General features: G+C 39.7%; 2 protein-coding genes across 7 annotated transcripts in view; one reads left to right on the forward strand and one right to left on the reverse strand.

Annotated features, from left to right (window-relative positions):
• LOC138106318 (cohesin subunit SA-2-like) overlaps positions 1-13,771 on the forward strand; it is a 65,126-nt gene extending 51,355 nt beyond the window's left edge. For 3 of the 4 annotated variants that reach the window (XM_069006745.1, XM_069006763.1, XM_069006773.1), the window contains 7 exons: positions 1,973-2,118; positions 3,005-3,106; positions 4,431-4,585; positions 4,688-4,816; positions 8,703-8,890; positions 9,984-10,158; positions 11,146-13,771. In XM_069006745.1, the coding sequence (XP_068862846.1) occupies positions 1,973-2,118; positions 3,005-3,106; positions 4,431-4,585; positions 4,688-4,816; positions 8,703-8,890; positions 9,984-10,158; positions 11,146-11,320 (1,070 nt within the window). In that variant the 3' untranslated portion in view covers positions 11,321-13,771. The remainder of the gene's footprint in view (positions 1-1,972; positions 2,119-3,004; positions 3,107-4,430; positions 4,586-4,687; positions 4,817-8,702; positions 8,891-9,983; positions 10,159-11,145) is intronic. The other variant, XM_069006754.1, reaches the window with a different exon arrangement.
• A 101-nt stretch (positions 13,772-13,872) lies between these two features.
• The window catches only part of PPP2R3B (protein phosphatase 2 regulatory subunit B''beta), a 44,345-nt gene continuing 32,666 nt past the window's right edge, over positions 13,873-25,551 (reverse strand). For all 3 annotated transcript variants that reach the window (XM_069006787.1, XM_069006795.1, XM_069006804.1), the window contains 8 exons: positions 24,872-24,958; positions 24,289-24,445; positions 22,889-22,937; positions 21,540-21,629; positions 20,680-20,855; positions 17,757-17,875; positions 17,566-17,672; positions 13,873-16,301 (listed from right to left, as the gene is read on the reverse strand). In XM_069006787.1, coding sequence (XP_068862888.1) covers positions 16,157-16,301; positions 17,566-17,672; positions 17,757-17,875; positions 20,680-20,855; positions 21,540-21,629; positions 22,889-22,937; positions 24,289-24,445; positions 24,872-24,958 — 930 coding nt within the window. In that variant the 3' untranslated portion in view covers positions 13,873-16,156. The remainder of the gene's footprint in view (positions 16,302-17,565; positions 17,673-17,756; positions 17,876-20,679; positions 20,856-21,539; positions 21,630-22,888; positions 22,938-24,288; positions 24,446-24,871; positions 24,959-25,551) is intronic.

A 25,551-nucleotide genomic window follows, 5' to 3' on the forward strand; every position in this document is an offset into this window, starting at 1 on the left:
AGTACCTCGCCACCACCACAGTCAAGGATTTCTTCCTTATATCTAAGAAATAAATCTTTCCTCTGTCAGTTTAAAGCCTTTCCCCATTGTATCACTACATGCTGCTGTAAAAAGTCCCTTTCCACCTCTCTTGTTGGCCCTTTTTTGGTACTGGAAGGTGCTACAGGGTCTCCCCAGAACCTGCCCTTCTCCAGGTGGAAGAACCTCAACTTTCTCAACCTGTTTTCATAGGCAAGGTGCTCCAGCCCTCTGAGCATCTTCATGACCCTCCTCTGGACTTGCTCCAGCAGATCTACGTCCTTCTTATGCTGAGGACCCCAGAGCTGGGCACAGCACTCCAGCTGGGGTCTCACCAGAGCAGAGTAGGAGGGCAGAATCACCAACCTTGCCCTGTTGGCTCACTGATTTTGATGCAGCTCAGGACACAGTTGGCTTTCTGGGCTGTGATTGCACATTGCTGGGTCATGTTGAGCTTTTCATCCAGCAACATCCCCAAGTCCTTTTCCTCAGGGCTGCTCTCAGTCCAATGGGAAATAGTATTTGTTGCTCTACTGCCTTTTTTCAAATACATTTGGATGCTGTATTGAGGTTGTAATTATGAAGGCTGGTTTCTTTTGGGAGTGTTTTGAAAATAGATTGTTCACTGTGGTTCTGAGGCCAAGTTCAAGTGTCATGCTTTGACAAAACAAGCATTGTTCTAGATTTCTCTCTCTAACTCCTGTCCTTCAGCTGTTCAGATGTTCAGTTTTGGGCACTACACTTCCCTGGATCATGGTGTATATGCAAGAACTACTGATGGGCCGAAACTGCAAGAGGGAGATAGTAAGAGAATATGTATTAGTAAAGATACAGTAGAAAAGATTGCACAAGTAGGTTGTAGTATCCTAGTTGTGGGAGTTACTGAAGTGGGTTATGTTTCAGGTTGTGTATGTTAGGTATCTGAAATGTTTGTTGTGTATCTGAAACTGATAAAATTGATCCCACTTTGGGTTAAATGGCCTGAGAACTGTTTCAAACCTTTTTTTCTATGATGCCTTCAGTTTCTCAGTTCTCCCCACAAAGGATCCCTGCCATTGCAGATTCCTTCCTGAACAAGTGATTTTGTGATGGTATATGTGTGCTGTCCGTGTGCACAACTGGCAGCTGTTTCATTCCAGTTTAAACACTTAATTTTCAGATACTTTTGATCAGTCATTTGCCTTATGTTTGTTTCCAGGCCCACAGTCATTCTAGCAGCAGAAACAGTCCACATCAAAATTATAGGTCAGAGACTGAAGTCTTCTGGTAGCTGATAGCTTTCATATGCAGCAGGAAAGAGTGTGTCTTGGCTGTCCTGCTGCAAAGAAGCTCTCCTCAAGCACCTTAATTGCTTGTTGGAATACTCCTAAGAGTATCTGTTTCCCATGAGTATTCCAACAAGTAATTAACTCATGTTCCAGACACTTAATATGTTCTTAATGCTATTAAATGACTTTTTTTCCTTTCACTCTTATTAATAAGCACTTGGAGACTTTCATTGGAACTCTTGCTGACTGTGTGGGACAACTTTTGTAGGGTTTCTGATGAGTGAGGTGCTACTTTTCTAGCATCTGTTTTATTCTAGGAAAAAAAAAAAGTGGTTGCAATTTTTCTGATCCATTCCATTTGGTGTGTTTGTGCCTTTTATTCTACATGCTGGTTCAGTTCTGTAGCTGTGAGCAGTGTTGTACTAGGAGATTCTGACTAGTAGAAATGCCAAAGCCCTGTGAAGATCAGAGTAGAAGACTGTGGAAGAAGACTGTGTTTTCACTGTGTTATCAACTGCAGCTTTGAAATGGGAACAAACCTGTGTTTTCTGATATACACAGGGATGAGTGCTGGCATCTGTTACTGAACAGCTGAGTCTATGCTATTTAGGTGAAAGTTGGTCATTTGAATTGGGATACCTTGAATAAAGTAATAGAACAAAGCTTCAATGCTTTTGTTTCCCTAGATCTGACAGAAGAGGAAAAGGATGAAAGTTGCAAACTTGATGACTTGCACAAAAAGCGGAGTCTTCTTGCAGCATATTGCAAGTTAATAGTGTATAATGTGGTAGAGATGACTGCAGCAGCTGAGATCTATAAGTATTATGTGAAGGTAATGTTTTAGATAAGGTTGTTTTTCCTATCAGTGCATTTTAGTTTTTGAAAGTGTCTCCAATGTTTGTGAAAGATACGGTGTTAATAGTGTTATGGCTCTGAATCCTGGTATAATCACAAAAGGGCTATAAAATCAAGCAGGAGTGGGGCAGATCTCCTCTCTTGGTTCCACAAAGGTACCTCACTGCAGACAAAGCTACTGAAAATTGAGAAGAGGGCATGTCTGTCTGGACATCTGCTCCTCAGCTTCTCCAGAGAGGCCACTTCAGAGCAGCAGTTTATGGCTGGGGAGTGTTTCTGCTATTGAGGTTCTCACACTGAAGTGGTCAGCTTAATTCATACAGCTCACACAGTCCATATGCAGGTGCCTACATTTCACATGAGTCCCAGGGTTTAGATGACCAGGGTTTAGGAGAGCTTCAGCCAGTCTGAAGGGGATTTCAGGAGGGCCAAGAACATCAGAGTGTGGAGTTTCCTTGAGTCAATTGACAGAACTTTGGAAATACCTGAGTATGAATCTTGTGCTTTGCTTCATTGGCAAGCACTGGTAAAGTACAGAAAACTCTTATTTCTCTCCTGGTGAGGCTTTGCTCTTTTTTAAGAATTAACAATTAATTATGAATTAAGAATTGACAATCAATTAGTTGTTAATACTTAACAATTTCAGTGTATCTTTGATCCCCACATTACTCTTAAAGAAGCATACCATTGCTTTACATATGAAATATTATAAAAAGTCCAGTTTTCATCTTTTAACTTGCATGTTCTGATATTGGGAGTGTTTTAGGAACTTCTTGTGTCACTTGAACAGTCATGTGGTTTGTGTACTCCCAGTGCTAAAGAAGGGGAATGATAATTCTCAATTGTTTTGTTACTGTTGATAGACCTACAGTGATTTTGGAGACATAATTAAAGAAACATTAAGCAAGACGAGGCACAATAACAAAATTCAGAGTGCCAAGACACTGATTCTCTGTCTGCAGCAGGTAAGGTTAAGATTAAAGCAAGAGGCTAGGGGCTCTTATGATAACTGTATGCACAGTGAAGATTTTTACCTCCCATGCCATAATTAATTCAAAATCATTAGAAAACCTACTGACAGAAATGACTTCCTTTCCTGCACTTTCTATGTTTATGTTGTTTTTGCATGTCATAACTAAAACTCCTTTCAAATCACGGCATCTATTTTAAAAGGTGCTTTTGTCTCTGATTTTTTTGTCATGTTTTTAATCTTCCAATGCATAGTATGTTAGAACTGATGTGAGGTTATGAAGTGTTTCTTGGGACACAGTAAGTGTCTCTTAACCTTAACAAATGTTAAGGATATTATGCTGTGTTTTATGGGCTACCTTAATTCCTTTTGAATTTGAGGAACCATGGATGTGCATATGTATGTTAAGCTCCAACCCCCTGTATTTTCAGCTTTTTTTTTCTGGAGGAAAGTGGGTTGCAGCTTTTCTGAAGGGTCTCAGTTGCTGGGGCTTGCAGCTGCTGACTGATAGCCAGTTAGCTATTTTAGCAGCTGCTTTTGCCAGCTCTGCCTGTGGCCAGAGCTGCTTCTAGCCTGGAGTCCTGCTGTAATCCAGAGAGCAGGCTCCTCCCGGGGATACTGACACATGAGCTTTGCTTATTTCACACACACTGCCGGGGGCTTAGATCTGTGAACCAGCCCTTGAAATCTGAGCTTAGATCAGTCTAAGCAGCATTTGGCTACATATATTCTGCTGACATAGTCAGGACTTTGTGTTTAGGTATCACATAGACAACAGGCTCTTTTTGGCCTTTACTTGACCTTGAAAGTTAACAGGTTGATGAGAACAAGCTCCTTCCATATTCTGTTAGAAAAAAAACCAACCCAAAGCACAGTTAATTGAGCTCAAGATGTGCTTTTGACTAATCTTACTCTCTGAAATGGGCCTATGGTGCTGCCAATCTTGCTGCTTTGTATCTGCATTGTGCTACTCTGAAAGCATCTCAGGCCAATTAGGCCTCTGGGGCTTGATTCAGAAGACACAAGAGGAGATGAGATCAGTGGGACCATCATCTTCAGGAATTGGTTTTCTCTTTATGCGTATCATTTTTTTATTTCTATTTTTTGATTTGTGCCTGTCTTATGAGCACAACAATGTCCTTTGTGTCAGTTCATTGTCATTGTTCCATTCATGTGCTTCAGAAGCACAATTTACCAGCTCTTCTGTAAGGCTTCTGTCTGTGTGAGGTGACTGTTGCTTGCTGTGCCTCTCTGTCTGCCTGGTGCTTTGTTTGCCTACAGGATTACCTGTGTTTGCTTATCTGAGACTTCTCTTGCAGCTGTTTCAGACACATGCAGAAAACCAAGACAGCAGTAGTGGTGTGGACTTCTCCTCTGCTTCCTTTACAAACATCAAAGAACTTGCTCGTCGCTTTTCACTAACATTTGGTTGGGACCAAGTGAAATCTAGAGAATCTATAGCCATGATACACAAGTATGTGCCATGTAACATCACCTTGTCCATGGTCATTGCTTCTGTTAGTTGTCTGTTTTATCTGCTTTATTACTCTGTTCTTTTCTGTTTTTCTTTCAATAGGGAAGGGATTGAATTTGCTTTTCAAGGAGCTACTGGAGTAGATGGAAAATGCTTGCCTCCTAACTTGAGCTTTCTGGTAATCATCAGTGAATTTTCCAACAAGCTGCTAAAGCCAGACAAAAGGCTAGTGTAAGTTAAGTTCTTGTACGCCATCGTACACAGTGTGTGATTTATGTATCCCTGTACAAAGGACACTTGAACTTCAGTCTGGTGGAATTTGCTCAAGGGCTCTTCAGAGAACCTCTTACATCAGTCTGCCCCTGAGGCTGAGACACCCTTGTTGAATTTTGTAGTAGGAGTTATTTCAGATTGTATGCGCAATATGCATTCTACATCTTTCTTACACTTAGTTGTGGCCACATATGGCAATTCTTCTAAAGGAAAAGCTGTTAATTTGGTGGGAGAGATTTGTGACTTGACTGGTTAGTGGAGTGGCAGGAATGCTTTTCCGAACAGAAGAGTAAATCAAAAGTTTGTGGAAGAAGTAATGCATGGATCATTATTTTGTAATTATCTATTTCCACAGCTTCAGGCCTCAATTATGTGAATTCCGTGGAACATATTTGGAATAGAAATATATGTGACACTCTTCATAATATAGATATTTAAATCCAAGGATTTACTATTTACATGGGAATATGCCCTGATCCAGTGGGCCCATGGTTTACAGTGGTTTAAATATTTTCATTTAATGCTATAAGAATGATAGCCTTCCTTTGGCATCAATGGGGTATTATGCACCTGAATGGAGAGATGCATGAGTATGTCTCTTATTCCCTTCTTCACTTGCCTCAGCTCTGGTCATCTGGAGACAGAAGTAACATTCTTCCTTCTGTTTGACCTTTAGCATTACTTCCTTAGTCGGTGCTGTTCCTTTTGGATCTGGATCTCTGCACTTCAGTATTTTAGTTACAGATACTGTAAAAAACAGGTATTTCCATTTTCCAGAAAGCATATTTGAAGACATGGGAATGTAAGATGAACCATTAAGACACATCTGCCTTTTTGCATTTCTGAGCATATCACTCCAGTACATGACAAGAAAAGTTTTATTTTTGAAAGGAAGTCAGCAGAAATGGAGAAAAACAACCATCACATCTTTCTGAGCTCTGTGTAACTTGCTTGTTCCCATGTCACTTTGTCTTAAATTGGAGGATAACTTCCATGGGAATCATCAACCAGGTTTTATGTGATCTAGGTCAAGAATGGTAAAATGTCTATTTTCCTGTTACTTCACGTGACACAATTTATTAATAACTGCCAGCAACGCAGACAATTCATTTGAAAAAATTGATTCAAAGCTGGAATGCAAAGTGCAGAAGAAAAATAGTCAACATACACTGATTACAAACCCTGAGAAACCTGAAGTGGATAACCTATGGGTATGGATAACTTCATTTTCTGCTCTTGCATTTTTCTCAGATGATCCTCTTTGAGATCTGCTACTCAAATTGGTTTTCATAGAAGCCAAAGGATCATCCAGTCCCAACCCCCCTGCCATGGGGAGGAACACTTTCTACTAGACCAGGTTGCTCAAAGCCTCATCCAACTTGGCCTTGACACTTCCAGGGATGGGGAGTCCACAGCTTCTCTGGGCAACCTGTTAGAGTGCCTCACCACCCTCAGTCAAGGATTTTTTCCTAATATCTCATCTAAACTCGCTCTTTTTCAGTTTAAAGCCATTTAAAGCCTTGTCCTATCTCTACATGCCCTTATAGAAAATCCCTCTCCAGCTCTCTCGTCAGCTCCCTTTAGGTACTAGAAGGTGCTGTAAGTCCTGCCTAGAGCCTTCTCTTCTCCAGGCTGAGCCTGGACTCCCTCAGCCTGTCTTCATAAGGAAGTGCTCCAGGCCCCAGTTTGGACAGTTTCTGTACAACTCTGTCCATGTTGTCTGTATTTTAAAGACCTGTAATCATCTGTGGTGACACCCGTGCAATAAGTAGTTTTCTGTTAAACCATCCTTGAAAAAGTATCATTTCATTTACCTCCTGGGAGTAATTTTTAATTGAACAAGAGGAAAATATTTAATTGTTGATGGGGGCAGATTAAAGCTAAATTATAATAATTTTTTCCCTAGGACTATATTTAACCTCTTGATCAGAGGATATATTCTGGAAGTATATTCCTGAATGTATCAGATACATTTGATACATTCAGGTAGGTTTATTCATGGAAAAGTTTTGTGGGACATTACAGAACCCAGAAGGGAATGCACTTGACTTCAGTTCTTACTGCTTTGGGCCTTCCCTCTTATGCTGGGAACAAATGGAAAACAATAAAATTCACTAGAAGGGAAATTGCAATTTATCCACAAGTATGTTCATACTATGTTTCTAGAATAACAGTTTCTATTCTGGGAGGCCTAAAGTGCCTTGCAGAGGCTGGAGATTATATTTCCTCTTAGAAATATTTAGGTTTAGCTCCATCATAAATTACTGGATGGAATGTTTTAGGTCAACATGAACTTTGAGAAACAAACATCTGGTTATTTTCATTTTTCTTATTAATCATAGGATTGATGTCCAGGTCTGTATGTTATGTGAATGTACCTGTAACAGATGAGATACAGAATATGGGCATTTGTTAGAAAGGACTATATTTCAACACCATCAAAGTATATGGACTTTAACCCTCTCTCCTGTAATTGCCCAGGCTATAGCAGTAAAATACTTGGCTTGTCAATTGCTCTGTACCACAAAATGCACACAAGAAATGAATTGCTGAATAGCAAGCAGCATGAAGGGCCTGATTCCTGAATCAGTAGGAGTCTTTCCATTGACATTGATAGCAGTTGGATTAGACCCTGAAACTGTAGTTACAATATGTGCTTGTTTGAAACCAACAAATTCCATTACCAGGATTTCTTGATCCCTGGGGCCCCCAGAGTCCAGGACTCTTAATTGTTTCAGAGTTGGTGCTTACCCTGACCTCCTCTCAGCACTGGTTTTCTTGTTTTGCAAAGCAAAGCAAATGAAACGTCTGATATTTTCCAGGCCACTCTCCTAATAAATAAAAAAAAAGAATAATATGTTGTACAGGCTGGTGTTAAAACTGTCACTTCTGGTATTTGCTAAGGTGGGGTCTGTTTTAACAACTCTGGGCTTGATTTTAAAGTGATGAACTGTAGCTGAAATGTGGTGAATATCCAGTTTCTAATCCTGAGTCAGACTTTGATTTTTTTTTTCTTATGGTTATGAAGTAGGAATGGGTCAGAAAGACTTCATCAGAAATGTCCTGTTTTTCAAACAGAGTATTTGAAGAAGGCCTTTTTGCTCCAGGAAAGGTGATAACTTCACCTGGGATTCAGGAAGGCCCAGTGTCAAGTCTCTGGATTGAATCAGACAGAACAGGGCTCGAGACAATGTTTCCCACATCCCATGTGTTGTCACAACTGCAGAGCAGTTAACTGCTTCTTGCAGACACTTGACATTTTATTGGAAAGCTCTGAGAATTGGATTAAGTTTGAGCTGATAATATAGAAAAATGGTTTAATTGCTTGTTCTTGTTTTTAACCTTGACAGAACAGGCACTCATGGTGTAAAAACCCCATTGCCTGACCTGTACTGTTTCCTGTACTGCTGAATCACAAGGAGCATCTCTCGCCTGGGATCTCCTTTGTGTTGCAGTCCATGAGGCAGAAAAAGCCACCAGGAGAAGAGGTGAATCCTCACAGAATTCTGCTTCATTCAGGTTGCTACTGGCAGCAGCAATTGGCAGTGACTTTCCCTGCACAGGAAACTCTTTCTAGAGGCTGATGTAGTTTTGTAATTTCTGTGGATCTAGTGTTGTTTCTAATGCTAAAAATTCAAGCACTCTTTTAGCTTTGAAGACATCTGCATTTTAAATAGATATTTCAGAGATGTCAGGTATTTCAGAGAAAAGGGGTGCCCTCTCTTCAACAGTTCTGTATGCACCTTTGGAGAGTAAAGTGAAAATACTTTCTTGCAATACCTGCCCAAGATATTGAAGGGAAGGACAGTGAGTTTCCTTATGCTTGCTTTTGTTTTTGTCCCAGGTACAGTTACTTACAGAGGTACATGACAGAGCCACTGCCCTGCAGAGGAGACGAATGGCAGCCCTTGGTCTGGTACAGAAACTCTTTATTGGCAAATGAAGATGAGGAGAGCTCTGTCTTCGGCAGTTTGGGAGAGTGGCCCCCCATGAGCTCATCTAAGACATCTTTTAAAAGGAAATTGTCTAATGGTATGAAAACTTCCCAGTTCTTGATCAGCTGTATTTTTGTTGTCTGTGTGACAAAACTGCTGTATTTGCTATTTTGCTTTGCTTTAGCAAATTTGCACGTGCTAAAACATATTTCATGCTTTGCATTGGCAGTACAGTACCACGATGTGTTGGATGTTGTGGACTTCCCAGCTTGAGCTGTGGTTTTTGCCTTCAGCTTTGTTGTTGTTAAAGGTCCCTTGATCACTCAATAGCAGCAAGGTTGGGCTGAGGACTCCGAGTGACAAGAATTCAAGATTATCTGAATTCTGCTGTGTACTAACATCTGGCATTTGTCTGAGCCACTGAGACTTGGTTGATTGCTTTTAATTGTTAACTTAAGGGCATTGTTGCTTTAGGCCCTGTAGATAATTGAGACAGGAGAGGTATTTCCAGGAGTTGATTCAGGTCTTCAGGCCAGATTATCTGGGCAAAGTAATCTTCTAGGGCTTTTGTCTCTGTTGAATTTCTAGGGAGCCTGTAAGATTATACTCCTACCTGAAAGAGTTATAGTTAGATGGGCTGCATCCAGGCTTTAGCAGCATTAATGGACTGCCAATCTGTAATGAAGTATTCACTGCATGGATATGGTGGGACTCAGTTAAAATGTAATAAAGCCATTATGAAAACAATTGCTAATAAAAATGCTAAGTGTTATGGGCATGTGCAGTTGTATGTGGAGGAAAGGAAAATTTTCCACAGTGTCCTTTAGTTTCTCTCTCATTCTTTCTCATAAATCTTCTTTTCAGTGACTTGCCTTCAGAGAGTTTGTTCCTTTGTGTCCCCACAGGCCCTCCTCTCTTGGGCATTATAGAGACTCAGCAGTACTGATAGCAGCTATGGACCAGGGCCAAGTTAATAAATCTAGATTGCAAAAATGACCAGTGGGCAAATTAAATGGATTTTCTTTTAAGTGGCTTTTAGCTGTCTCCTTCAATAAATGAATGCTTTGCTCCAGATGTCCTTTTAAGCTTGGCCCGATTGTTTCACTGCTGTGGGGAACATATTGGAAATGTCCATCTCAAGACCTCTGAGGGTGAGGCTGAAGAACAGCTATGTTCACTCTCTGTTGCAGGCTCTTTGCCTGAAACCAGCCAGACTGAAGCAGCAAGCAAAGCCCTGGAACAGCAGGGTGCTTCCCAGCTTCCCTCTGCAGCAGGGAAAAGCAGAAAGAGGCTGAAATCTCAAGAGATGCGCTTGCAGGAGCATTTGCCATTCCTTTGTCCAGGAGGGCTGCGCAGGAGATACTGGTGAGAGTTTGATGTCTTACGAGCTCCTTCACCTGTTCTTACATTGACACTTGGGGTCTCTCTATCCACCTCTGCTTCTGTTTTTTGTAATACTTCATGAGCTAAGCGTGTGTGCCCCTCCTGTCTTTCTTATGTCCCAAGGACAGGTTGGGGTTTTTTCTGTCCTTAGTCCGGTATCTACATTTGCTGCTTTCTCCTGCCACTGTCACAGGGCTTCTGTGCTTTCTTGGAGTAATACTGAGTGTACAGAGAAAAAGACAAGCATGGAGGAAAATTCCCTGTCCTACTTCCCGTGTCCAGATTGGAGTGCTGTGGTGTTGGTTACTCTCTGGCTGTTTGCTGCAGCCACACAAGAAGTGTTTTCTGCATCTCTGGAAATGAAAGAGGATTCTTGTCTCTGCAGATCTGCTATCAACTACTGTGTACCCAGTGGCTTTCTCTTAGAGAAGTGTTGGTGTGCAGCATGCACACGTGCCCGAGTGAAACCCCACACAACTTGGACATAAAGACAGGTGTTGCAGAAATAGGGAGTCTGCAGTCTACTTTTGAGCAATCAAAGTGCTCAGTTGCAGTATTTTCCTTCAATTCAGTTAATTTATTGAGGTGTTAGGTGCTATTTCCCCTATTAGGTTAAAAGGTGAAACACAAGTTCTGGGAAGATGCATATTTTTCCAGGTTTTGGAATACTTGTTAAATGGACATAGTGAATACAAGTAAAATAGAACAAAAATTCATTAAACATAAAGGTGTAGCCCCTGTTTAAATCAATGTTTTGTTTCTGAACTGCTTTATTGAAAATTCCTCAGAGCATAACCTGTTTCATACTGGGAAATTCTGGGCCAGTAATTTTAGGCTACCTTACATGGATATCAGCAGCAGATCTTACTATGTGAAATACACTGCCTAAAGCACATTTGTGCCATGTGATGCCTCTGTTATGAGATTTCTGAAGACTTAGCTATTTTTTGGTTTGTTTTTCATTTCCAGCAAAGATGAGATTAAGACAGAAGATGTCTCCGAGGAGGGTCCAGCAGAAGACACAATTGAAGATGTTGACATTGTTGGTACAGACCAGGTAATTCTGGCTGGTTTTCCAGCTCTGAGGACAGCTGTAGTTGAGGTGGGTGAATGTCAGGTCAGAGCCTCCTGGGTAGCCGTGTAGCAGCAAAAGGGGTTGCTCTTTTGTTGCCTTTTGCAGGATGAGAAAAGGGGGATTGCCCTCTTCCCACTGCAGCTGTAGTTTCCTCCTTCAGCTCAATCTACATTTTTAAGGCAATCCTTATTGTAGCATCTAGATATCCTTAGGTCATTCCTAAGGATTGAATGTCACTTAGGATGCATTAAGAGGAGGATCCCGTTTCCTTTTTTCCCATACTGTGAAGCTTCCTGATTAGGAGCCATTTGCTGCAGTTGCTTCGTGTTACTGACACATTGCAGAGATGGCACTGCTGCATGGCCTGCAGGGAATATCTGCTTCAGAAATGGTGTTTGCATTGTGTTCTTTGGATTGAAAGACTTGGAATGTGTCTGATCACTGGTCAGCCCAGGGCTCTTGCTGGAGTATCCCATGTTTCTTTTCCAGTCAAGGCTGTTGGGCAGATTAAATTGTCCCTGAACAGACTGGGGATTTGAAGGAAAGCATGAGAACATTGTGGGCTTGGAGTGGCAACCAGCAGAGCCAGGGGCTTGTCTTGTGAGCACTGATTGCCTTTGGGATCCAAGTTTGGCAGAGCTGCAGCTGTCTGCCTGGGTCTCAGCTCAGCCCTGGACTGGATCCTTGCTGCAGGGAAGGACTTTCAGTCCTTTGGGCCACTGGAGTGCAAAGACTCAAACAGGACATTGTACAGCAGGGTCTTGTGGAGTGACTGTACAAGGAAAGGGGTGGGGGGGTGGAAGAAAGGCCATGACTTTTCCTGTGCTGCAGCTAATCCCAACCCTTCTGCCCCCTAAAGGTTTCTCTACAGGGGGCTGAGCAGTTCCTTCAGGTTTTCCTCCTGTATTTCCTCCTCCTCTCTGCACTTCAGAACATAACTGAAGTGTTTGGCAGACAGTATTTCTGCAGTAAGTCAGGCAACCCCTTGATTTCCAGTGACTCTGGTTATCTGGGGTCTAACAACCACATTCATACTTTACATGATTGTTGACTTTTAAAATGAGTTTTTCCTGTAAAGTTCAGCAAACAGTTTTTTACACATGGTGGGCTTTTATTTTTAAAGAGGACTAGAAGGAAAGAAGAAAGGACTTCCACCTTTTCTTTCAGTCATATGCATGTTAAAATGTGGACAGTTTGGCCACGTACTTGAAGCAGCTCCTACTGAAGATAGAAGAATTTAACTCCATGGACAAAGATCGAAGCCATACAGAAAATGCACTACTTATCCAGTGGTGCCTTTCCCAGTAGTGCCTTTTCTGGGCTTTTTGGGGTATGGAAATGCTTCTTTCCTTTTGTGGAAGCTCTAGTTCTGTACAAGAGCTGGCTCTATGGCTAAGCTGCTGAATGGTTAGATGCTACACAGTTACTCAGATTCCTTGTGGGCTCTTACATGACATCTCCATCATAGTAGAGGACTGACTTAATCTCTTTTTTCTTGTAATATAGGACATTTAAGATGCTGAAAGGATGAACAGAAGTGAAGCAGATGCTGTTTTTTTCTGCAAATTGTTTAACTTGACAATGTGGTGTGAGGGCATCAGCTGAGGTGGCAGAGACATGGATCACGTTGTCTCTGTGCCTGTGGGCATCCACCCAGAACCAGTTTGTAGCACTGTGGTTGATTTCTCACCATTGCTGGTTGTGGGAGTTACTGAGGTAGCTGCTGCAAGTCTAGGGTTGGGTATTCTGAGCATCATTACTCAGCTGCATCCTGATCATTGATGCTGCCTTGGAAAAACTCCCAGCTGAAGGACTGGAATCAGTGTACTGACAAACACCGCATCAGACACTGTGAACCAGGTGAGACAAGCGTGTTTGAAGCAGGTGGGGGCAGTGCTCTGCTGGCTGTGTTCTGTACTGTTTGAGACAACCAAATGGAGAGCTATGTGCTTCCTTGCACCCAGTGCAGGGGAGAAAGGAGCCTGGCTCAGCTGTGAACACTGGGACCTGCTGGGTGATGGCAAGTGCCATTTCCTGCCTGTAAAATGGAAAACCTGGAACAATCATCTGAAAGTATTTCTATACTCCATTGCTTAGAGAGATGTGGTTAGTTGTCTGTAGGAATCAGGACATGTTCCTGGGAAACCTGTGTCAGGGTTTCAAAGTAACAAAGAAAGCAATTGTGGACCAGCTGACTCTTTTCCTCTGGAAGAAGACCTTCGTACAGTGAGCACCTGTGGTGTTCACTTGGAAAAAGCCTGGAAAGACAATGTAAATAGACTGTAAATATGGCCATTCAAAAATAGGGGTTTTTGCATTAAGAATTTGCAAATGATCTTCACCCAAGAATGTTTCAGTGGCAGTAGGCTGGGGAGGGTGGGCTGCTTTCAACTGACCCTTCTCACTTGCTCCCTGGAATTGTACATTGCAGTAATCATATCAGCTTTATTTTTTTTATATATATATATATATATATTTTGGATTGTAACTGTGTAAATAAACTACAGAACTATTGCAATACATTAGTACTGAATGTGCAAGTGATATTCCTACACTATGTCTGGAGAAAGAAGGGCAGCAATGTGTGCTGGCCTTTTGCAATTGTTGTGTTTATTTCACAGGCTGAGCAGGGAGTTCACATGAAGATGGAAGTGAAAGCCATGACTGGTGCCCAGGCAGTGGGTATACTGAAGCAGCCACAGTGAATCCATGATGTTTCCTTTTGCCTAGGTGGGTGTGCAGGCTGACACAAGGGCTGAGGTACCACTCCCCACATAATGTGGTTCTCAGGTCGCCTATGATTCAGTCAGTAACTCCCCCTACCTGGCCTGGGGTACTGATGTTTCCCTCATCCATCTGTGGATGATTTGTGTATCTAGGCCTAAGCACTCACCAGGTAGGCAGAATAGAGCTTGACTAAGAAAACAGTTATACCTGGAACCACATCAAGCATATGGAAGCTTTAGTTCTTGTAACAGTGGGCTAGGGCTGGGAATTACCCTGCAAGGGCAAGGTCCAGTAATCCTTATAAGCTCATGTATTTCAAGAAAATGGACTTCTACAATAACAACAGGATGCATTCTACTTAGAAAAGAGGGGACTTGGTTAGCACAAGTACAATAGAGAGCAGGATTTAACAGGCACTTCATTAAACACAAAGCGGCAACAACAGCTACAGGCTCTGCAGAAGAGATCGACCCTGCACCATAGTGCTGTGTGACAGAGACATGTCACTGTATGCTGGAAAAGCCTGTGGCTGTTCACTGCCCAGTTACAAGTCCCCCTTTTAGGAAGGGTTTCAGGTAGGAAAAAGTATCTCCTGCCCTGCAACAGGTGCTCAGGATCATCTTCTGGAAAGCCAGTTGGTCATCCTTTCCCTGAGGGAACAGAGCTTAACAGAAATGCTCTGTGTATCTTTACTGTTTAAAAGCCCCACACCATGGGCAGTAAGTGAAAGGTATCCAGCCACCACAAGAGAAATCTGACATTGGTGAGTCTCTATTAATACTGGAATAATCAACCCACTTATCTTTTTTTTTTTCCAAAAAAGATCCTTCAAAAGGTATTAAAATGACTTGAGTTTTCCTCAGTAACATTCACCAGCACTTCAGCAACGAGTTTCTTCATACACAGGTGTGTAGGTTTGTGCAGGAGCTGGTGTGATGAGTAGAGCACAGCAGGTTTCCCCCCAGCTGCTCTGCGATACTCTTTTGGATGATGAAAAACCTGCTAGAGGCAGATTGCTTTGAATATGCAGCTTGTACTTACCCATCCAGACTGCATACCTGTGTAACCCATCCTATGGTGAATGGTTCTTTAACAGAAAGACATGAATTGTGTGCAGTATGTAACAAACATGTTAAATTACATGTATGAAAATCTTTATTTGAAAATACAAACATTTTTTTAAACATTTTAAAAGATCTACACTGCAACCAAAAAAATAACTTACATCTTTTTGTACATTTTTTTTCCCAACAAAACCTGTTTAACAGTTAAGAGTGAGGCAACAATTTCAAGCTGCTGTGACACTGATGAATATCCATGGAATGTGTCAATAGCAAACAAGCAAAGGGGAGGACAGACAAAAGCACTGAATGCCCACAACAAATTAGTGCACATCACTGATCAAGTAACATTTATACAAAGGATTAAAAAAAAAAATTGGTTCCTTCTACATGAATTAACACACCCATTTTGGATCAAGTATGAACACTCAGACTTCACTGTTAAATAATCTTTTTATGATTAACATCAATGAAAAGACTGAAGTTTAAAAGGGCACACAAAATTAAAGCTGGGGCAAACAAGGACTACATAGGGAAGAAAAACAACTTGTCTTGCATGTTCACTTTCCTTGTATTCTACTAATACACACAGCTTGTCAGAAAAAACTCTGCTTGTAAATGAGTGCTGAACTGTGCACTCATTGTCATGTCTCTTCCTTGCCAAGGCATAAAATAGGGCTGTCTATGAGCACGAGCACATTGCAGGTGTAAATTGTCTCCTTACCTCCCATACCAGGACAGAAATACCTGTTCACAGGTGAGATGGAGATGGTCAGTGCACCACACATCAACTTTGAGAGAATTATACAGTTCTCTTAAAAACAGTAGATTACTTTTCTCTTAAGTCAAATATTGTTATTCTTCCAAAAAGGAATTATGCAACATCTGTAAATAAATATTTTAATCTATTTTACAAACTATAAACTATTGAATAAATACAAAAATCTCATCATTCCGTATAAATGCGCTTCTTTTACTTAAAAGGTAGTGATTAAATATTTTTAGCACAAAACTAAGCTGACTTCCTGGAAACAAACCCCACTGAAATGTATCAGTGTGTAGCAGACCTGCTGCAGACTGTCCCTTCTCCTCTGCAAGTGCTGACCATAAGTAACCTCTACTCAAAATCCTCATCATAGTCATATTCATCCAAGTCTACATCAGCCAGATGGGAAGGCATTTCAAAAAATGGTCTTTTCTCCATTTGATACTTTAGAACATTGGCCTTCTGATGGTCTACAGGATTCAGTTCTGCTTCATACCTAGAAGCAGACAAAAAAAAAGAAAAAAAAAGAAAATTAAGGAGTCTGTCTATGCAGAGAGTACCTAAATGTTGGACCATTAACAAGGCATCTGCAGGAAGAACATACTTTTCAACATTTTATATTTATAATAAAGAAACATAACCAGAACAGCACCAGGGTTCCATAATAATTCCCTGAATTTAGGGTAGCTTACTCTCCCTACCACATGCCGAACTTTGCAGTCTAATATGCAGCTCTACTGAAAGGATTCAAAGCACACAGTGACACACTGCTCCAGTGGACTACTCGTAGGCTAGAAATGGTCAAGTGCAAGACTTTAAGTACTTGCCAGAAACCCCTCAAATTCTTTTCAAGAAAGCTGAAATGAAGCTCAGTTAGGAAGAACAGAATAGAGCTGCAGTAGGTTTGACAAACAGGAGGGAATACTGGATTGAGGCTCTTCCTGACATGTGCGTGAGCACCAGGAAGCGATAGCAACCGTGCTTTTAAGCAGATGCTCGAAAGCAAAAGCCAACTGTTAATGCAGAAATTATTGATAACCACCTGCTGCTGATGCAGATGAATAGATGGATAATGAAATGTAGTTTAACTAATGCAAGCCAGTGAAGGCTGGTATTTAAAAAAGGTTAGCTTTAACACTTTACGTGGGATCCATCTATAATTCATAGTGGTTGAAAAACACGAAGTCTCTGTGGAGATTTATGGTGGCAGATTAAAGAACTAACCATTTCCAGGGTTAGGGTGACTCAGGTTCATGCATGTCTTCCCAACCACTACTGAATCTCATCACATGATTTTTTCCATCTACTTAACAGGACTGTGCAGAGAATAAGCTTTGGATACTGCAGTATCTGTTCTTTAAAACTGCTTTATAAAGGCATTACATGCTGATTAGAGTTGTTCTTTCAGAGAAAGACATAGGGCAAAGAAGAGTTAAAATACTAAGAATCCACTATGAGCACTAAAATAGAGCAGCACCTTGGGTTTCTCCCATGAGTTCACCACTGATTTAAACAGAAAACAAAAGTCATCTGAAGGTTTAATTCACCAAGGTACACATTTAAAAACCAGGGTTTGTAAAAAGAGATGTATATTTCAGAGTAAGAGTTTTGGCTCACGCATGTGTACTTAGTAGTCTCACACACAGTTAATTACATATTTTGAGAAGGATTTGTCTTGTCTTTTTTAAATGAATGACAGTGGTGGTGAGGCTCTACTTTAGTAGAGAGGATTCCTATCAATCCTTCTGCTGCATCCTTACCCGTCATTCCACTGGTCACTTGCTGCCTCTTCTGCTACCAAGATATCATACTCTTCAGCAGCATATTTCTCCCAGTCAGAGACCTCTTGACTTTCACTTTCACCATCCTAAACAATCACATTGCATGTTATACAAAAAAATATTAATTGCTAAGCACGTAGCTATAAAGACTTTTAGAGCTTCGTACTCACCCGCAACATAGAAAACTGATCCTTCTGTTCATGGTCAAGGTATTTTTCAATGTTGAAAAAAGTATCAAAGAACACATTTGTCAACTTACATCGCTTTAAATCATGCAGAGTAATTTTTCCTGTAAAGAAGATTACGAGATAAGATAATTAAGATAAAATAATTAGAGCTGAAGTTATCCCTTCTCCAAAAAGGAGGAATCAAAAGGTACATTATCATTACTCAGTCATCACTGCTCATGAACATTTGTCACTGATGCTCAATGCAATGGGAGAGATGCAAACAGATGAAATACTCACCTAAAGATATGTCCTTCAAAGTGTACAAAACTTCTAAATGTTTCAGATTTTTTTCCTTGCTATGGTTGTCATCCCACAGCCCGTCAGTATATTGGAGTGAGATGCAGTCCACCTCCCTTAGCTATTAAAAATCATTTAAGGTATTAGTTTAAGCTACTTCAACAGATAGAAGTCTCCAGTGAATTAGCCATTTCTTCCCAAGGAGTGCTTGGGTAGCAGGTAGGAATCTCCTATGGCAGCAGCCCTCTCTCCTCCCTGATTTGAGCAGACAAATGTATGACAGAAATGACAGTGTGTGACTATGCTTCATACAGATGAATTTTTCATAGAGTCAAGGTTGCCACACTTGTCCAGTCTGATCAATATTTATTGCTTGAGAGGAAAGCTAAATGCTCAGAGGTGCTTTGTTTGATTTTTATAGTGTGATACTTTAAAGACTCAAATCAATGGATGTGTTAAGCATTAGAAGTATTTGTCAGGTTGCTCAGAAATGTTACCCTATTTCAAAGCAGAATATTAAAGCTTCTGCAGAAAGGCTAAAAAGTATGAGATACACAAGGGAAGACAGATGACTATCCTTAAAACTCCCCTTTATTGATTCACCTGGAATACAGACAATCTTCCATTGTTAATCAAATAGGAGCTAACTGAAGATGTTATGGAAGAGTTCAATAAAAGCCAGACTTGGACCAGTATTTCCTCAGCACACTGTCCCAGCCTCTAACAAAGTGTAACTCAAGGACATCACAGGGAAGCAAAATCCAAATCCCATTTGTACATGGTTGCCATGCTTGCATCTGTCATGAAGGGCCCCAGTGTGTTGTGCCTGGCTCGTAGCTGGTGCTCCAGAACAACACAAATCCCCTGTGGCACCTGTGCCGTATCTGTCAGACCCACACAGATGTCTGAAGCACTGCGCCATCTCAAGTGGCAGCAGCTCTCCACAACCAAGCAAATGATTTGAATCCTGGTTACATAAGCTCCCAGTTTAAGTTAGACTCCTATATTTGGTTCACTGATTTGCTCTCCAGTTTCCATTTATTGCAATGGGAGCTTAGACACACCACTCATGTGGATGCCTACCACTTTCTCTCAAACACCAACAAAACAGGAGTGAAATTAAAGTAATTAATTCAGGTCTCCAGAAATTAAAGCTTCCTTTTTTGTACACAGAGCATTTTATAGTAAGTGTATCGCAGTTTAGCCATAACTTTTTGAAAATGTCTTTTGTTTCAAGTCTACAAAGTGAAACATCAGTTTACGCTGCTAGTTTTTTGTATTAGAAAAACAGAAGTTTTTTTTTAAATCCACCTTTTAAACATAATTCAATTTTTACTAAAAAAAAAAAAAAAAAAATCAAGCCTTCTCAACTGGCTTTCATTTTTATTACCCTAAATAACTCATCTTGGTTGTGTTTGATAGCCTTCTTTTATCATCCTCATGACATAGAAGAGATATAGCAATCTTGTTTCATTTGAAATGCAGAACAGAAATATTATTGTAAATGTCTGCTTTTCAGAAGCATAACATAAGACTGGAAGGGAACTACTGAGCTCAGGAGGTGATTGCGAGCAACCATGTAACATAAATGTGCTTCTCAGAGCTTGCCTCACTTCCTCTTAAATGCCCCCCCAGCCCCCATGCATTGTACAATGTTGGTCTAAGACTTCATTCCACTGATATCAGGGATTGAACTTTCAGATGAATCACACATAATATTCCTTTTTAATTTACAGGGTTTTTTTATCTGCCTTTAGAGATGTGTTTTCACCTAGCAAATTCCTTTCAACTTGGTTTAAATAAGAATATATCAAGCTTTATTTTCTAGTTTTGAGCCATTTCAATTCTCTCAGCATGGAAAAACTGACATCTCAATAAATGACAAGTGTCTTTAAAAAAAATTAAGTTTCTTGTAATTTAAATATTCTTAATATTAGAAAGAAAGTGGGCAATAAGCAAGACTTACTAATTGGTTGTCTAACCATAATTGTCTAGAACATCATGCTCACTTCTTAAGGTTTTTTTAGGTGTAAAATATAAACTGAAGTTCCATCATCTAGACATGATACAATGTCAAATGCAGGAGAGTAGAATGCAGGTCTATGAAAGTCCAAATAAGTGTAAAAAATAGCCAAAAACTCAGAACAGTTTATTATTCTGTTAATTTTAAGCCCCTTGTCATGAATTTCCTAAGGACAGCTTAGGCTTCTAATGTAAAATAAGTCAATACTGGTCTAAGGGACAAACCCTGTTTCGAAACTCTTCCCTCCAGAGAAACTCAATTAAATGAGCATTGGAGCAGGTGAGAAATGAGTGAACCATCAAGAGGTTTTGCTGAGAGCCTCACCTTAGCTAGACAGTGACAAGGTTTCACTTGAGACTAAATGTGGCTAAAAGCACAAAATAAAAGCTGACAAGTAATTTGAAAGCAGCATATTAAATTTTAGTATGGAAAGAATGCCTGCCTGCTGTTGGAAGACTGATCAATTATTAAGATTTAATAGACTTTAGTGAGAAGACAACCTCAAGGCATTTTATTTGTATGACCAACTGAGTGCTCTTAAGGCTGCACTGACTCCTAAATCCAGAGAGGCAAGAAGTTACAGATGGAAGAGGATTTTATTACCTTCATGTTGTGGCTTTACAAGATCCAGCATCTGGCACAGACAGTCTTCAAATGGCAAAGGTTCTATGGCCATGTTATCTAATTTTTGGCACTGTTCTTCATAAAAATATTCCAATTCATACATAGACAAAGCACCATCCCCATCAAGGTCCATGCAGCGGAACCAGTATTCAATGCTGAAATTTGGTCATTAAGAGCAAAGAGACAAACTTACTACAGGATTTCAAGAATTCATGCTGCCTGTTTTAAAGGCAAAAGTAGACTTAAGACTACATTCCACTAATCCATACAAAGTCATTAAACACCACCTACTGTGCTAAGAGTTGCTGGTATTTGCTATGCCATCCATTATTGCATTTGAAAACACATTTGTTAATGGTGTGAAGAAGACTAAAACACATCATTTTACATCAAAATATCAAGGGAGACAACGAAAAATTGATGAAAACTTCAGTATTTTGGGTTTGTTTCCGTATTGAACAAGTGATATGTCACATGATAGGTTTCTTATCAGTACCATGCAGCTAATAGTAGCTGCACAGCTTCCCAAAATCACTGGCATCATGGAACAGCTGCAATGTCCTTAATGTATGGCCCTGTTCATAAATAGGCCACATACAACTTATGGAACAATAACATTAAATTAGCCTCTTAAAAGTCATTAAAATAAACTTCTACAGCAACAACAACAGCAGACACTGATAAATAAGGACGATGCAAAGAACTGGGCCAGTTTTCCACTCATGTTTTTATAGTTTAGCTTCTTCCATTAGAGTTGCAGCTGTTCATCAGTGGTCCCCATTTAAGGACTGGAAAAACAAAGTTAGTCTTTGTTTCTGTTAAAACAAATTAATTCTTACCTAGTTGGTGTTTTCTTGTCCTCTTCAGATATCAAAAACCAGACAAAATCAGCGTAGCTAATCTTCCCATCTTTTTGTGCTTTTCTACCTCTTGAAGGCCAATGAGGAATAAGATAGAAAATTTATTTTAGAACACCTAGCTTTTACAAACCAAAATTAGGATTGTTTTCCTTGTTGCTACTATTTACTCCTAAATGATGAAGTGTTCATAAGGTGACTTGTGACAGAGTTCACTGATCACTCAGGATAAGGAGCTTGTGTGCTCTGTTCTAATGCAATGGTGAAGAGGAAAGGGCAACTGCAAAGGAAGGTAGTACCCCCTCCAGGACTTACAGCTTTTCTCCCTGGGCAGCAATGGTGCTGCTTAATTGTTAACAGAAGAGCCATCTCAAATAATTTTTGATGATATATTATATACAAGTACATATGCTTTTTAGAATTTCTATTCAGGTAGAAGTGATGAGAACTTAAAAGCTTTATAGAGCTCCACTAGCTAAAAGTTTTTGAATGAAAATGTGAAGATAAAAATGACATAGAAATATTCAGAAAGCATATGTCTGTGGCAAGAACAAAACTGTCTGTTTCTACTCTCATACCGCAGCAACCACATAAGTTCCACATAGTCAACCTGTCTATTAAATAAAGTCAGGTAGGCGGTTCCTAGACATATTACATTTCAATAATAAAATTCATTTTTTTCTGTTTCATCTTCAAGATGTCTGGGAAAATATGGTATATGTTTTGTCTTGCCCAAAAAACTCACATAAAGGAGTAAGCTCTAGACATATGTCTGCTAATTCTCTCTTCAGCTTTTATTTCTGTTTATCAGTTGCTTTCTAGCTCAGATACTTTCTAGCAAGCAAACACTTCAAAAATTAATAAAATGCCATAAATACACAAGAGGAAGTCAATCCAAAGGGGAGAAATAAAGAATGACTGTCAAAAATGTGAAGTAACTCAACTGGAGGCATTTTTGTAAATTTATTGATGCAATAAGCATTGATTTTACAATTAATACTTAAAAGCTCAGTTCTCCTTGAACATTTTACAGGTTTGAGGGATGGAAAAAGAATTATGCTAATATTTCTTCCTTCCTCATTCTCAGTCTTGCTAAGTCATACAATATCCAGTGGCCAGTGTTCATATGGGTGAAGAAAGGAGAATGAAGAACTTGAACTGTGCCAAAGGTTCCAAGACCACTCTAGTACTACTGGAGTTTAAACTACAACATTAAATCTTGAAATTCACTGCTCCTTTGTGAGGGGGAGCCATTTTTTTCCCCTGGCAATATCACACAGTTTAACAAGCAAAAATTAAATTGGATTTAGATCAGCATACAAAATATGTACCTTGTTACTGCTCCTGAGAAGATGCGCTCTATCATCCGATTTGAAATTGCTGTGAAGAAAGGTTTGAAATCGTGTCAACTCTATGCAAGTTATTTTTGCCTTGTATTGTCTCATTGAAGAGTTTACTGGAACTCATATATACACATATCAGTGAGAAAGACCAAGTGTAGTGCTCATTAATCCCTTTGAGTCCTTTTAAAGAGGATCTCTTAACACAAAGTCTCCAAAACAAAGCTAGAACCAGCCAACTTTGAATTCAAACTTAACACAGAAACAGTAGTGCAATAAAAGTAATAAAATTGGCTGATAAATATACCAGCATTTCCCAGTTCTTTGACAAGTAAATAATGTTTTCCAGTGGCATTAAGTTTTACATGACCTTGGCAGAGCGCCAAAACAGAATTGGCATGATCACACATAATAAACATACCTTACTGATTCTGACAGGGGTCTAATTTTGACATGGTTTTGACCCATGCTTCTATTTTGAAACCATTTCAGGGATTTTAGAGACATATCTTAACTGAGCACTACATCTGTGAAGGATATTCAACTGATACTTAAGAATTTGCAAAATTAAATTGCAGGTGGCACTGTATTAGTTGTGCTTTCTGTATAAAATGTACTAACTCAGTAGAGCAGCCACTCAAATGAAAGCAGTTTTCCTTTCTCACTGTCCTAAAGCATAGTCAAACTTTAGCAGGCAAATTTTCCGAAGCAATCAGAGTTGTGTTTGTCCTTTTTAACATGGGATAATACTCCATAATCACTTTGTGCTTAAGTAAGCTTTCCAGTCTTGAAAGGAACACTATTAGGATGGGCACTAGGCATCTAAAAAGAGCCCCAACAGTTCCATACAAGCTACAAGAATATTTAAAATAGGAACAAGCATGCAAGACTACAGAATAATGGTCATTGCATATTATAAATGCAGAAAATGTAAACCTGCTAACCAGTGCTAAATAGTATTAAGCCAAAACACACTGCAGCTGAGTTAGCAAAACTTTAAAATAAGCCAAGTACCAAGAAGGTATGTTTACTTTTTCTACTCTTTCCATACCTTGCCATAAAAGTAATGCTACTTGAATAATACCAGTAAAATGGATAGTGTCCAAGATAACAACCCAAAATTGCCAAATAAAACCATTTATAATACACCAACATTTAAGTGGTATTTCCTCCACTTCTTTGCCAAGATCACAATTCAAATTCAGAATTTTCCTCAAATGTGGTATTCGTAGATGCATCACAGATGACTTGTCCTGCTTTAGTTCACTGAGTCAGCAGGATCAGCTACACCAACAGACTCATGAAACTGGCCTTGGCATTAAACCACTTCCTCAGCTCAAAGTTTACAGGTCATTTAATACATGTAAACGAAGGTGCTTCATTTGTCATACCATGATCATTATGTCGAGCTAAATCCTTCCGATCAATATAGAGGTCATGGTCTGTATCCAGCTCCCAAAATTTGCAATAGATAACATAAAAATGTTCATATGAGAAGTACTCTGTCAGCTGGTTAATATCAGGTTCCTCTTCCAATAATGCCACATTCTATTATCAGAAGGATAAATAGAACACATTAAAGAGTTTGTAAGACATTTGTTTGTTGAATGATCTGAGTTCTCATAACCAAATTAATATCTAATGCTATTTCAGTGGAACAATTTGTTTTCAGGGACAGTGCACACCATACAGCATGACAGTGAAACTGAACACACAGGGTGGAAAATTAATGCATTCACAGAAGAACGAGTAGATCAGACCAACTTCTGCTTCACAGATTTGCAGGTATACAGCTCTAGATACAAAAAATTACATTTAAACATATTCTAATGTATGAGAATTAATGCAATTGGGTCTTCATTACTTTTTGGAAAAGGAGGAAATGCTATTTCTGTTACTCCCTTAAGCCTTGAGTTAATGCAGTTTTAAAACTTCTAGAAATATCTGTCTTGCAAAATTTTACATGTTATGTACCTGCAAAAAGTTGCTTTTCCTGAGCTCATTGCAAGTTATTTTCCCAGACCAGGACCTATTTACTGTATAAAATATTCTCTGTATGACCTGCAAGAAAGAGAAAATGGAAAGAAACCTTAGCTATGGCAGTTAAATACTCGTCCAAGTATTTGTTGAAGATGTCTTAGTACAGCTGCATTAGAGCTCCATCTTTCTCTTATTTCTATTCTTCTCATTAGATAGAGCTTCTCTTGTGTCATATTATCCATTATCCAAACCATTTCTAAATCTACACCTAAACTCATCTAGGTAAGTTTTATTTCAGTGCTGCAGTATCTATGTCTCACTCAGTAATGCTGCAGAATATGCTATCCAAAATATGTCTGTTGGCAATTTCACTACCTCCAGTCTTCCAGATCTAGAGGATATAATCTATTAAACATATTAATGTATCTTATGACTTCACATTTGAAGACCTGCATTTGCTATAAGACTGTTTTACTTCATAAATGAATTTACAGAAATAGAATTGGGACTGTTTAAGGAACAGCATACAGCAGATGTTGCTACTTCTGAAGTCCACAAACCCAACAAATCTACATCTGACAGAAATACTTCCTGCAGATGCAGAGAAAATGTTTTTCCCCATTTAACTTCATTCTATTTGAAGTTCCTTGGAAAAAAACCCTGTTAATAGCATT

This window comes from Aphelocoma coerulescens, chromosome 1 (assembly GCF_041296385.1).
Source record: "Aphelocoma coerulescens isolate FSJ_1873_10779 chromosome 1, UR_Acoe_1.0, whole genome shotgun sequence".
Taxonomy (NCBI): domain Eukaryota; kingdom Metazoa; phylum Chordata; class Aves; order Passeriformes; family Corvidae; genus Aphelocoma; species Aphelocoma coerulescens.